Source organism: Crocodylus siamensis, chromosome 5 (genome assembly GCF_052110815.1).
Source record: "Crocodylus siamensis isolate JL-2025a chromosome 5, ASM5211081v1, whole genome shotgun sequence".
NCBI classification, from domain to species: domain Eukaryota; kingdom Metazoa; phylum Chordata; order Crocodylia; family Crocodylidae; genus Crocodylus; species Crocodylus siamensis.
The window spans coordinates 81534356-81549336 of NC_143399.1; the positions used below are offsets into that span (position 1 = coordinate 81534356).

The following is a 14981-nucleotide window of genomic DNA, read 5'->3' on the forward strand; positions in this document are numbered from 1 at the left end:
CTTCTGCCCCTCTTTATGACTGTTGATGTGCATCCATCCATGGCCTTAGTATAGTTAACACCATATTAAGCTGTGATATGGCATAAAGAGTGATGGGAGGGTGTCTCACAGAGACACCCCTCTTCCTGTAAAATAATATTTTGTATCACTGCCATCAACACTGTGGTCAGTAGTGACTTCACTGCAAGGGGGAGCACCCTTTATCACTAAAGGGTGCCCACAGCCACCTCACTCTCTGCAAAACACACCTTTAACAACCCATGGTACAAAACATTCAGAGCTGCCTTCAAGGGGAAAGAGCCCCTTAATGACACCACAACCTGCTCCATGTAGCAATACTGCATGAGATACCTGAACACACAACGCCAGCATCTTCTCCATGGTGACAGTTATGAACTCCCCAGGGCCTGGCATTGCATTCAGTAAGGGATGCTTCTGTGCCCGCACAGTTCACATCATCCAGCCAGACACGGGCAGAGCCTCGTCCAAATTGAGCCCCTCCTGGAGCTGACACTGCCGTCCCACAGCCCAGCTGCCTGCAAACCACACCAGCATCTCTTAGGTCCCAGTTGTCATCGCACACTGTTCCCCACTGATGGTCATGAAGCACCTCAACTCTCCCAGCGCAGTGAGTGTGACCATCCACTAGGCGGACTGAAGCCAGGTTTACAATGTCTAAATCTGCAAACATGCCAAAAAAATAAATACATGGAAAATCCTGTGCATCTGATCATTAGTAACAGTGGAGAATGCAAGCCCTAACTGAAAGGCTTCTGTAGACAGCTACAGTCTGTCACAGGCTCCCTCACCACCACTGATAGGTACCAAACCTAGAGGTAAGAAATGGCACCTGAAACAGGCAGGGGAAATCTGGAAGTGTGGGAGTTCTGGATCCCATCATGGCTTAAGGGAAGGTTACAGGTTCAGAGTAATACCGTAGTTAAGCTTGGCCAGAAAAATGGGATGGGAAGTCAAATGACTGGCCAAATGTCTCATTCTATTCTTTCTTGATCAGCCATGACCAAGTCTCTCTCTGGTACTCCTTCTGAATCTGGCCTCTTGGGCAGCCCTGGGAGGGAGGTTTGCAGGAAATGTGGGGCCAGGAGGAAGGAAGCAAGCCAGGTGTGTGTGGCTCAGTGAGGTGGCTGCTAAACAAGAAAATAAAGGACTCTTGTTTCCAGCAGTGGGCACTTTCTCCCTGGCACTCCCCTTCATCCATTTTTTTCCAGGGGCTGTTAATGGTTCAACTCCAAAAAGACTGCTGGAAAAAAGGCTATATAATGCTTGACCTGAAGTATTCTGCCCTGATTTATGCCCTGTCTGGGTGAAAGGGGCCTAGAGATCAGGACCCAGCCACTAAGCTGTAAGGAAAACGAGATATGGGGAAATAACCCCATCCCCTTCCCCCCTTTTTTCTTCCTGAGGTTAGGTCCCATAGTCACAGGGTCTGGCTGACTCCATTTTCTAGGTCTGCTATGCATCCACAAGGGGCTTGTGCATGAGCCCTGGTCATGTATGCATGACTAATATACCCATCCTTTCACACAGGGCTACATGTCAAGGAGTAGGATTTCCTTGGGCACTGAAGTGCCAAAAATACCTTATAGACATCCAAGAAAGGGCCACTTAGAGAACCAGGAAAGAATAGAATGCCACCCAAAGTATCCCAGGGTTACTAGTGAAAGGTTGCAGGCTGCCTGGCACTGTATCTAACCACTATGTTCAATGGCCAGAGAATGCATTGAACCACAGATGGGCATAGCATTCAGGGGACAGAAAAGGCCTTTTATAGTGACCCCCTTATCCATTCCTCCTTGCTGAAACAGCCTCCCTTAGGACCACACGGGGGCACTGTGCACACACTCTAAGGGGAGAGTACCGCACTGCTATCCCAAAATTGCTCTTAATGCTTCAGGCCCCAACCCCTTGCTGGAACATCATGGTGAACAATGAGTCTGATGGGTGAGAGCCTCTTACTGAGTCCCACCCTAATATCTGCAGAATATTTTGACAACACAGTATGGAAAACTGAATCTGGACTAACTACAAGGGAATGATATTCCACTAAGAGCCCTCATCCTGCTCCCTGAAATAACCATGGTGACATAATGAATGAGGCTTACCTGAGCACACCACACTGGCATCTTCCGCATGGCTGCAGTCAGTTTGACCCCAAGGCTTTGCCTTGCATTCAAAGAGGGCAGCTTCTGTCCCCACGCAATTAACGTCATCAAGCCATATGGGCCCAGAACCTGGCCCAAAGTGAGCCCTTTGTGGAGTTGACACTGCTGTCCCACAGCCCAATTGTCTGCACACAATGCCAGCATCATTTAAGTCCCAGTTGTCATCACACACGGTTCCCCACTGACCATCATGAAAAACCTCAACTCTTCCAACACAGCGACTTAAGCCCTTCACCAGCCGGACCTGAGCTGAGGCTGAAGGAACTGAGCCTGTGAACACCACAAATGAATAAACACTCAGAGCGATTCCCAGGCATCTGATCTCTACTGATATCAAGGAAGGGAGCACTTTCCACTCCTGGATCCAAACTGCTGCTGCACATAGCTACTGCACATCAGGGGTCTCTGTAAAGGGTTTCTCTGCAGGGTGAACTGCTGTCACTTTTAGTCTGGTAAAGAGCAGTTGATTGAAAGGGCATGGGTAGATTTGGACTTTGTTGGACAAGAAGTGAAGAAATATCTTCTGTCCTCTCACAGCTAAGAGGGATGTTATGGATTCATATTTATTACCAGAGATTTAAAATGGCCCAAGTAAGGAGGTTAGAAGGCTTGACATAGGACCGTGGTTGTTTCATCCTCCTGATAGGCTAGATGCACTGATTCAAACCAGTGGCATCAGTGGATTCCAGAGGATCCTGTTACGCTACAGCAGGGTATAGAGGTCAAGGAAACACCATTCTATAGCATTTTGCATACTACTTCCTCTGGTGCTGAGCCCCTTTAGTACCAGGCTGCAGAAGATGGCTCAGTCACAATTACAAAGATTTCTTCCCCAACCATCTCCATATTGCACAGTGCTTTAGTGCTTCCCTGAGACATAGGTCTCACTGCAGGGGAGAGTGCCTGTTAATGTTATGGTCAACCCACAACCTGTGTTGGGGCACTAGAGTTAACTCAGACTCAGACAGGAAAGGAGGCGGCATCATGCAAACTTCTTAACCTGCCTCTGCAGCTCCCTGATCATTATGAAAAGGGACAGTTACCTGAGCATACAACACTGGCATCTTTTTTATGTGTACAGTTACTGTCTTCCAAAACTGTAGTTCTGCACAGGGAGAGGCTGGTTTCTGTCCCTGTACAGTTCACCTTCTTTGGCCAGATGTGGTCAGATCCTTCTCCGAAGTGAGCCCCGCCTGGGGCTGACACTGCTGTCCCACAGCCGAGTTGCGTGCACACTACTTGAGCCTCAGTTAAATCCCAGCTGTCGTCACAAATGGTGCCCCAGGTGTTGTTGTAAAACACCTCAACTCGCCCAGAACAGCGATTTGTGCCATTTACTAGCTGGGTTGTACCTGGACCAAGAGGATTTGAAGCTGCAGACACAATAAGAGAATAAACACTCAGGGAGATTTCTGTGCACGGACATACTTGGGAACATTGCACCTCAAATTGATGGGTCTAAACAGTGTCTATACACATGGTCAAGAATTCCCTCGCTATCTCTGACATGCAGCCAACCCTAGATAGTAACAGGCAACAGGGACAGGCAAGGGAGATCTGGCTCAGGCAATGGTCACAGGAAGTGTGGGACGGTCCTGGACCCAATTACAGCCACAGAGGGTGTTAACATTCTGGACTAATACTTAGGGATGCAGAGAGGGCAGAACAGTTGGGTTTGGAGACAGGGGCTTGGCAAAGAATTCCAGGGTAACTAATCCTTGTGGGAGGCTGCACGCTTCATCTGGCACTGCATGTGTCCAGTAAGATCAAGGGCAAGAGTGCTACATTGTACTCTTGTTTCTCACAGGGTTCAAAGACAGCAGATATGGGAGAAAGCCTCTCACGGTAACTCCTGCATGTCTCCCTGAAGCACAGCCCTCCTTAGCATCATCCAGGGGCACCATGAGCAGTACTGGCCCTGAGCACCCTTATGGAATCCCCCCTGCACCAATCTTGTAGCACAGGCCTTTTCACCATAAAGAACACCAAAAGCATCAGTGAGTACAAGGAACAAGCATCCACAAGCAGCCCTTGCTCAACTCTATACAGCACTCATGGGGACATTTGAGAACTACCTGAGCACACCACAGATGCATCTTCCCCATGGTAACAGTTATTGTTTCCCCAAGAACTGGCTTGGCAGTCAGAGAGGGCAGCTTCCAACCCCGTGCAGTTCACTTCATCCAGCCAGATGCGTTCATGTCCTCGCCCAAAGTAAGCCTTGCCTGGGGCTGACACTGCTGTCCCACAGCCCAGCTGCTTGCACACCACTCCAGCATCAGTTAAATCCCACCCATCGTCGCACACAGTTCCCCACTGATGGTCATGAAGAACCTCAACTCTTCCAGAACATGAGTTGGGGCCATCCACCAGTTGGAGTGGGCCTCGCTCCGGAATGTCGGAATCTGCAAAGACCCCAAGGAAGCACATGCTTAGAAAGAATCTAACTACGGGAGATGCTACAGGATTAGCAGTGGCCTCTGCATGCAGCAGCTGCAAGTTAAGGAGTTCCTTGACCACCAGTGTCAGGCATCCACCACTGAGAGATCAGGGCCTCTAGGAGACAGGGCACAAGAACAGGACTGTGTAGCACAGCAGGGGAGGGGGACTTTGGTGCCCAGACCCAGCTTTGAGGAATGTTTCAATTTCACATTTTACTACCTATAACAATTTGATCAGGTTCACAGCTAATTACTCATAATAATGGGATGAGAATCCTTTTTTGTGCAGGAGGAAGCCCTAGTTCCTAATTTGTTTGTGTGGCTTTAGGCACAGTTTGACACTAGAGCTGACTAATGGGAGCAAAGGTCTCACAATGCCCCACAGTGCTCAGTGGGACACAGTTACAACCAGGAAATGGGATGCAGGAGGGCTTCCTATTGCACTGCATACATCATCTCATGCAGTGCAGGGCCAACACCTTGCTGGGCTGCCAATGAGAGGTTATCACCAGGGATCCAGGTTTTCCATTTTCCATGGATTTTCTCCTTTAAAGGAGAAAAACCTAGGAAACCATGGGTTTTCCCTTGCAGGTTGGCAGAGTTCCAGCCTTCAATGGGCTGCTTGGGCCAGGGGGGAGGGGATGCAGAGGGAAGGGGGTGCCACATGCATGTGTGCATGCAGACATGCAAGTGGCAGCCAGGCAGGATGGAGGAGAGCACCTCCCACAGCTCCCTCCAGGTAAGCCTATGGGAACAGCTGAGAGAGGCACAGGGGACACATTGGGGGGCAGGGGGGCACAGGCAATGCAGGGATGGGGCACCTGTGCCCCCATATTTATGCGCCCACAGCAGGGCACAGAGTTGCAGCCGGGCCAGACCAGATCCAGGCAGGGGCTCCTTCCATGGCCTAACAGGTAGGACTTAGTGTGGGAGGGAGTGCTACCATGGCTACCAAAGGGAGGCACTCCCTGTCCACCCAGCAGCAGCAGGAAGAACAACACCATGCTGTTGTGCTTCACCTTGGCAGCCATGGTGGCATAGTGCTTCCTCCCAATGCTGGGTCCTCCCTGCTGGGCTGTGGAGGCAATTCCCCACCAGAGCTGGCTCAGCCCAGCTGCAGCCCTGTGCCCTAATGTGGGCACAGAAATCTGGGGGGTGGGCACAGGCTGCCCCCCCCCACTCCTGGTGTGTCACCTGTGCCCCCTTATCCCCAGACATGTTGCATGTGCTCTTCTGCCCCCCCTTTCCCACACACCCACCCCCTTCCTCACACACTGGGGGCTGTGGGTTGAGGGCATTGGGTCAGAAGTGATGGACACTGGCAGGGCGAGGGGGCCGTGGGTAGGGTGTGAGGGGTACTGGCAGGGACAGGGGGATGTGGATTGGGAGCTGGGGGCACTGGCAAGGCTGGGTGGCTGTGGGTTGGGAGTGAGGGGAACCATCAGGGCTGGAGGGGCTGTGGCTTGGGAGTGAGGGGCAATGGCATAGGCAGGGGCAGGACACCAGGATATCAGGGCTGCTCAGTGTGACAGAACAGCAGGGAGGAGAGAAGACAATGGCAGCTGGACGCATGTCTTGGTGAGCAAAGGGGGCAGGGGGAGCTCTGATATTTCATGATAAAAAATTCAAAATCAAATGCCAAAATATATACAATTTATTTTATTATAATGATTGGGGCACTGGTAGGCTTCCAAATTGCTTCAAAATTATAAATATATCAATAAAACATTGTGTTCAATTGATACCTATATCTATATATAATGGCATTTCATTTTAATTGCAGAAGAATGTAGATTTTGGAGTATTTTAATCAGAGAATTTGGGATTTTTAAACAGAGAAAACCAGGATGGCTAGTTATGCCTTTACGTTGAATCCCATATCCCTCTAGCTAAGCCAGTGTTTAGCTCCTGGCTGAATCAACGAGGTCAATGTGCAAAGAGTACTGTGACTGATCTGCTACCCTGCTCCTCACAGCACAGACTCTGCACTGAGCCCTGGATCAGTTCTAACTCACAAGGAAAAGTACGATATATGGTCCAAGGTGCCAAACCTGATGCCTCCTGCCCCTGAGCTTTGTGAAGTATGGAGGTTACCTGAACACACGACGCTAGCATCTTCTACGTGGTTACAGTTATGTTTTCCCCAAGGAGCTGCGCTGCATTCAGAAAGGGCAGATTCTGTCCCTGTGCAGTTTACTTCATCCAGCCAGATACGGTTAGATCCTGCTCCATAGTGAGACTCACGTGGGGCTGACAGTGCTGTCCCACAGCCCAGCTGTCTGCAGACCACATAGGCCTCAGTTAAGTCCCAGGTGTCATCACACACAGTGCCCCATGAGTTATTATAAAACACTTCAACTCTCCCAGCACAGCGACTTGGACCATTCACTAGTCGGATCTCAGCTGGGCCTGGAGCGGCTGAGCCTGCAACAGCCCAAAGGAATATTCAGATATAGGAATAAGACATGGAATACAGAGAATTTCTTCCGCAGAGGGATCTGGTAGTTGAATGAGTGGCTCGGGAGGCTGGGAATGGAACACAAGGTCTTCTCTACCCGTGGTCTAGGTCTGTTCTCACAAACTCTCAAGAGGTACAGGGCCAAATTTGTTCCTGCATATTATACAGCATCCAAGGAGATGGGACACCCCACCGTAGAGGTGGGTGTCCCTGTGATCATCAGTGCCACCCTGCAGCCTAGCCGCTTGTGCCCAGCCACCTCCCCTGACTCCTTTTGTTGCAGCTGGCATCATTGACCTTTCCCCCTCTATTTATGAGTGGGTCAGGACTGCTCACCTGCCGCAAGCAGGGCTGAGAAACCCAAATGGAAGGCTGGCCTGAAATGTCTCCAACAAGAAATAAAGACAAAATGTCCATTAGGACCAGATCATCCCTCCAACCTAAGTATGTGATCACTCTTTCACTGTAGGTTATGAACAGAGTCAATCTGGCATTACACCAGGACAGTACTAGCATCAGGGTTCTGGTTGTGAACCTGGTTACCCCCCAGTCAATCCAGGTATACCCCATTTGCTTCAGTGAAGTCAGGGCTCCATTCTGATCTCAATTACTTCAAGAGAAAGCTGGAATCAATAACTTGCTTCAATGAAGTCATGGCTGGATTCTGACCCCAGCATTGTACAGTGACTCTGGTGGGAGTGCCCACCCAACAGATGCCCCTAGAAAGCCTACCTGATTGGGCATCTCTGGTGATTTGGGTACATGGATGTCTAGCATGTGAATCCCAGATGGAATTAGGTATGAGATGGGCTCTTCTACACTTGACTCTGCCAAGATGACAGTGGCTCTGGGCATGCTCAATACCTGGACTGTAGGTGCCGAGGGGGTGAGGCAGCATTTCTCTGATTTTGCTTTTGAGATCCCATTTAACATGCTTCAACTCCTTTGTGAATCCTGGCCTGAGGTGCTGTTGAAAAAGTTGCCCCTGATCCTTTCACATGCATTTGGGGCTCAATGCTGCGATTTTTTCAGTGACTGGAAACTGCTAATATCCACATCAGAGATCTCATTTTTCACTGAGTCAAACTTTTATTGACTTTGCTACCCCACACAAGAGCTGATCAAAGGCCACACATCACTCTGACTCACTGGGCAATAGCAGGTCCCAGGGGCACAATATGGCCTGGGTCTTTGGAGAGCCAGGATTCCATGTGTCCTATTTGCCCTTCAGCCACACTCAGTGGTTTTAGTAACATAACTGTGGATTAATATAGCCTCTGTCATCCAGGGATCTCAAATGTACAATATTCACACCTCACAAAATCCTAACCAGGCTGGGTCAGTGTCTATTATTCCTGACTAGCTGGAGAGGAATATGCACTGCATGGAAAGGAAATGACTACATGAGGATGTAGACCACCATCTCCCCAGCTCCAAGTGCCATAATATAGTCACTACTTAAATAACCCTAATACTACCATCCTCCACTCCAATTTATGGGCTAAATACCCAGAGAATCATGCACAGCTTCATGTACCACTTGCACACTGCAAATACTTACCAGGCACCAGGAATCCTGGAATGGAAACTGAAAGAAAGAAAAGACATGGCATAAGTCTGCTTTTCACAGCTCTGCAAAAGTTGGACTTCCTGGGGAATCTCAAAAGACTTATGGAATCATAGAATTGGAAGGGAAATCAAGAGTCGTCTTGTCCAACTCTGCACAAATGCAGGAATGTTACCCCAAATCCTTGTCCAATGCTTATTCAGCCTCCTTTTGAAAACATTCAATACAGGGTATTCCACAATTTCCCTGGTCAGTCTATTCCACTTCCTCAGTCTTCTAACTGTAAGGAATTTTTTTCTTGTCATGTTTACATGTTTATTAATGCACCTTAAATACTGCTTATTTAGTTTAGTATTTCCTTAATGAAGTACTAAATAAAACAAAAGTTTCTGCTCAGTAGCACTGGCACCCAGTTACTTAGTGATGCTTACTGTATATTAGCCAGGGGGGTTATCACTGGGGGTACACGTACCCCTGGGGGTACTTGAGAAGGCCCTAGGGCAGGGGTGGTCAAAATGCGGCCCGTGGGCTGGATCCGGTCCACCAGGTTATTCTACCTGGCCCACAGGGCCCTTCAAAAATTTAGAAAATTAATATTTATCTGCCCCTGTCTGCCTGCCATGTGGCCCTCAATGACTTGCCAGAACTCAGTAAGCAGCCTTCTGCCCAAAATAATTGCCTGCCCCTGCCCTAGGTGGTATGCGCAGGCAGGCAGGGATGGAGTGCTGCCACCAACTATCCCATGCTGCTGCACAGGCGCTGGCCGGCTGGCCGGACACGGGGCGGGGGGGAGGAGTGTGGGGGGAGTTCACATGTGGCAGCTGCTGCCACTCTGCATCTGGCTGCCCACCACCCAATGCCCTAGCTCTGTGTCCAGTCATGTGCCATCTCCGCCCCACCCCTGCTCTGTGTCTGGCCACCACGGGTACACTGATCCAAAGGCTGAAACCCCCTGCATTAGCCTAATAACACTGAGCAGTAGGCTATTAGCATGTTTTTTGTGGTGACGGTACTGCGCAGTGTTATTAGGCTAATACGCAGTAAGCATCTTGTATAGACATGCCCTCTGATATCTAGTCTATACTTGCTTTCCTGCAATTTGAAGCCATAGCTTCATGCCCTGTCCTCAGTATAAGGGAGAAACGTTGTTTTCCCTTTTCTCTATGGCAGCTTTATAATTATAAGGAAACTGCTACTATGTCTCCCCCCTTAATCTACTCTTCTCCAAGCTAGAGATGTACGGTTCTCATTGTTTCTTTCTACTGCTTGCCTTCCAACCCCCTTTTTCAAAAGAGGGGCCTCTGGAACCTCTCCAGTTTTTCAACATTTTTCTTAAAATGTGAAGTACAGAATTGCACTCATAACTCTAGATAAGACCCAGGCAGTGACAAAAAGAGTGGTATTATCAATTTCCATGTCTTATACCTAATACTCTTATTGATGCAGGCCAAAATTCCTTTTTCTTTTATTGAGACTACACCACATTGCTGACTTAAGTTGAGTCTGTAATACAGCAACCACTCCAGATGCTTCTCAGCAACACTACTGCCAGCTAGAAGGTCATTCCTGGTAGTTGTTCCTCAGCTTTGCAACTCCCTCCTTCCTTGAGGTCCACTAGGGCCTAAGTCTGGCTATCTTTCACAAGTGATGTAAAACCTTTTTTGGGTAGGGTTTTAGCAGACAGGGGTATGTTTTGAGATATTGTCTGTGAAATGTATTATTTGTTTTACCCACTGTTATGATTTGTTTACATTATAAGCTGCCCCAGAACTTTTTGGGTGAGGATGGCATAGAAATCAAATAAACAAACAAAAACATAAATATTTAATAAGCATGTGAAATAGCACTGGACTCAGGATAGATTCCTGTGGGACCTCCACTGACTAAACATCGGGAAGGAAACAAGACAGGGGAATTTGATCAGAGTCAATCACTGCTAAAAAACCTTCCAAACCAATATCTGGTTTCATGCTGTTCTCTTGTAAAACAAGGCATCCCTGAAATCTACCTTCATTTATTTTGGTATGAATTATCTATTGGGAGCAGAGCCAGATTCTGTTCTCCCAAGCCCTAAATCTAGACAACTAATCATAATGCAGCTATTTTGTAAACTTTCTTATCTACAGATCATCTACTGTGTTTATTCAAACTACAAAAGGAGGATTTCCACACCCCCCAGTTTGCATGAGGCAAAAACCCCCTTGCCTTATGATTGCATACAATAAAATCTCACTAAATACATTGTCAATCATTAAACTGCTGTCAAAAGCAGCATGTACTCAGCAGTGGAAATCAACTATGAAGTTGATTAAGTGCAGTCAACACTGAACATGACTATAAAACACATGGCTCACATTGGGCAAGCATGCTGATAATAACCATTTTATGAACAAACTAAAAGAAACTACATTCACACAACGCTTGACAACCTCCACCTACAACACTACTTTGTTCTTATTACACCTCTTTCCATCATTAGCATACTAACCACTCACAAAACTCCTTTAACCCAAGAAAAAGCAGTACATTTCTCTCCATCCCTTTGTCCTTTTGGAAGAAACACTTCCACGCTTCTTTCCTTCTCTCTTCTCTGTCTTATCCTTCCCCATCTCATCCGCATTTTGACCCACATAGTATTTCAATTCATATATTGCCAACTCCAAACACTCCTTTCTGGTGAAAGCCAGTCCCCTTGACCAACAGTAGATTTTTCACCTTCCATATCCTTTCTGTCACACAAAATAGTACGGTACTCATACTGTCTCCAGCCCTTTGGGCATTAACCCAAACAACACCATTTCATGTGTTAAGTCACAGTTCATATTGATTGCCTTCAAAAATTGACACCCCCTGCTCCTGTACCCCTTGCATAAAATACAGGTGCAGTCACCAAATACATGTGGATTCTTCAGACACACATTCCTGTCTTGGGAATGCTGTCAGTCTTACCAGACACCATTTATGTTGATTACCCCTCTCAGCAAGAATATTTCATATCATTGTTCATATGATACCCATATGGTTTCCTTTCAATGTCACTTCTTTCCACACATTTGCCATCTGTCTTTCCATCAAATCCCCAACTATTGTTATCTTATCTTCTTTTTTATCATATTAATCACCTTCTTATGGCCTTTCAACCTCTCTAATCCCACCCTTCAGGTTTATTTACCCTTAAGAAGCGCTCCATCTTTGCATAGTTGGATGTCAGCTGCCATGTCCATGGCCTTTTCCAATCTCCCCCATACATGCCCCATCTTCTAAATGTTCATTCTATTAGGTAACAGCAAAAACATGCAGTCTTCCCCACCTCTTCCATTGCCTCTTTACAGAACATACTTACAAAGTAAGTATACAAAAAACTTTCCAGATCTGACATTGCCCAGTCTCATAAATCCCTGGCTTTGTATAGCTTTGTTCTGGTTTCCTTTTCTCTTTTACTGCCCCCCCTCCAACCCCCCCCCCCCCCCCCCCCCAAAACAAAAACAAAAAAACCCCCAACAACAAAAAACACCATGTCTGCCTCTGCACCTTCCTTATTTGTTGCCATGATGGTGGGCACAGCACTCATCGTTTCATAGTTTCATAGTTTCTAGGGGCAGAAGGGACCTGAGCAGATCATCAAGTCCGACCCCCTGCCATGGCAGGAAAGAGTACTGGGGCCAAACGACTCCAGCAAGGTGTTCATCTAACCTCCTCTTAACAACACCCAGGGTAGGAGCCAGCACCACTTCTCTTGGAAGTTGGTTCCAGACCCTAGCCGCCCTGACTGTGAAGTAGCACCTCCTGATATCCAACCTAAACCTTCCCTCTGCCAGCTTGTGACCGTTATTCCTGGTCACTCCTGGTAGTGCTTGGGGGAACAGTGACTCCCCCAATGCCTGCTGATCCCCCCTGACTAGTTTATAACAGGCCATGAGATCCCCCCTCAGCCTTCTCTTCTGGAGGCTGAACAGGTTCAGGTCCCGTAGCCTCTCCTCATAGGGCCTGCCCTGCTGTCCCCTGATCATGCGATTGGCCCTCCTCTGGACCCTCTCCACGCTGTCCTGTGTAAAGGATGATCAGTAAGAGTACTGTTTTTATGGCAGCTCCTTTGCCCTTGAAAGATAGCATTCTACCACTCCACACTTCCAAAATCTGCTTCACTCGTACCTCTAATTTCTCCTTTTCTTTTGTTCCTTTTACTTCAGCATCCACTGAGATGCCCAAGATTTTGATTACACCCTCTACCACCTGCAGCTCAAACTTCTGTACATTCTTCCAATACTCCACACCCATCAATGAACTTTTCATCATATTTAATTTGGCACTTACACTTCACCTTAGTTCTCAGTATGCTTCAATACCCTCTCAGCTGATGCATTGTCCTAAGCCAGTAAGTTCATATCATCCAAGTACAATGTATATTTAACTTCTCCTCTTCCTGGTATCTTCACAGCACTTATCATCTTGTCATCATGAATTCTCTACACCAATGGCTCCACTGTACACAGGGAAATTTAGGGAGACACTGGGCATCTCTGTCCAGACTTCCAGTTAAGTAAGGCAACAAGGCTATTCAAATGTTCTGCTTTAACTTCCAGAATGCCAAACAGTATTTCCTCTATAAACTCATATCTATCCATCATACAACTTCTTTATTCTCCTCCCCCTGTTGCTTATTCTCAGGCATAGATTACATGCCACACCATCTCTTCCCTCCTCCTCTCTTGTTTCTCTTTGTGGGTCTGGCTTAGTCCTCCCACTAATCTTCTTTCCTTCAATCACTGTTTCATTCCCCATTTCTCTCTCCTGACCACCTCTCCTCATCTTCCCATGTTCTTCCTGCTGACTGGACTCTTTGCTCATTCCTTCTTCAAGAAAGCCTCTTTCAAAACTGCCCATCTCACCACACCTTTCTTTCCTACCTTCTTTCATCCTCTCTTCCCTACCTTCGTGTCCACTCTCTGATTCACTTTTTAACTCTTGGTCCACTTTCTTCTATAGCTGCCATTCTCCTGTCTGAAACCACTACCAATCCTGTTCGGGGCTCTGAGAATACCTCTTCCATCCTGGCACTCTGTCATCAATCCAGGCAGTAAACCAAGCTTCCAGCTGGCCACTACACTTTACCTTAACCAGGAAGTTGTTGAGAAGCTATACCACTAATAGGAATCTACCAGAAGTCGAAGCTAGCATACCCTATCTCAATAAGACATATGCTAGGGCCCACTAAGCACAGTGCCCCACACCACTGACTCTTTTTCCAGTCATGGTGAGCCACAATATTATACACAGGTCACCAAGAATCCCTCTGTTGGCCCTTCTGTCAGCCTGGTGCATATGATTAGCATGGCCTCACCCTCCATGAAGTGAATCCAGACCAGGTTGCCTTGTACCTCATCTGCATATACATTTTGGAGCATCCCAGGACTAATGACAAGAAGACCTGATTCCAGTCATTGGGGAGGGAGGGGAGGGGGGATTGCTAATTAGCACATGAATCCTTTGTGGAGAGTATCTGGAGTATACACACATACTGAGCAGAACTGTTTCTAGGAACTGGTCAAGAAACTTTCCTGGGGACTTGGGGGAGAATGGGCAGCTCCTGAGAGCTCAGAAATGTCTGGGAAGGCAGGCTTGGAAATCCAGAGTTGAGGGCCCTGACTGCTTCTGTTTACTTCTAGTGTGTTCAGGGAGAGAGGACTTTGTGCACACTGTAAACAAACAGGACGGCTCCACATAAAAGATCTAACTCAAATAATCAATTTCTTCCCCTAAATGCAACAGCCTGGAAAGACCTTGAATATTGACTAGCTGTTTGGGGCAGGAGGCAGTGATATTAAGGCTTGAAGAGACTGTTATGATTATTTGGTCAATTAGGCCCTACCCTGACATGCACACTTTTTTAACTCTTCCGTAGTTTAGGGGTTGACATATCTAAAGGGAGTTATGGGCCTATCTCCCAATGAATTTCATCCTGACTTCCTGTACCCCTTCTCACCCATATATCCTGTTCATCTTGATTATAAGGGACTACCTCTCACTGGGCACATGTACATGTGAAATATGTGATGTGGAGCATATCACACCAGAGTTTATTGTTCCTGGGTGCAGCATTTACACATTCACATTGAGCTGGGTCAGAGTAGCTCTAGGCTGGAGCACATTAAGCCAGGTCAGAGCAACCCAGGGCTGCTCCGACACAGCTCAGTGTGCTGCAGAAGGACTGTCTGGGGCAGCTAGGAAACATCTCCAGGATTAAAAAACATTCCAGTTCCTTTCTACTCTGACAAAATTAAAAAAAAAGAAACTAACCTTTTCTTTTTGTCAAACCACAGAAGCAGTAAATG

General features: G+C 47.4%; 1 protein-coding gene across 4 annotated transcripts in view; it reads right to left on the minus strand.

The window, feature by feature from the left end:
• Positions 1 to 14981, minus strand: part of LOC149864361 (scavenger receptor cysteine-rich domain-containing protein DMBT1-like) — a 98613-nt gene that overhangs the window by 26340 nt on the left and 57292 nt on the right. For 3 of the 4 annotated variants that reach the window (XM_090049522.1, XM_090049523.1, XM_090049521.1), the window contains 6 exons: positions 8644 to 8670; positions 6719 to 7048; positions 4259 to 4588; positions 3227 to 3556; positions 2124 to 2453; positions 352 to 681 (listed from right to left, as the gene is read on the minus strand). In XM_090049522.1, coding sequence (XP_089905648.1) covers positions 352 to 681; positions 2124 to 2453; positions 3227 to 3556; positions 4259 to 4588; positions 6719 to 7048; positions 8644 to 8670 — 1677 coding nt within the window. The remainder of the gene's footprint in view (positions 1 to 351; positions 682 to 2123; positions 2454 to 3226; positions 3557 to 4258; positions 4589 to 6718; positions 7049 to 8643; positions 8671 to 14981) is intronic. The other variant, XM_090049524.1, reaches the window with a different exon arrangement.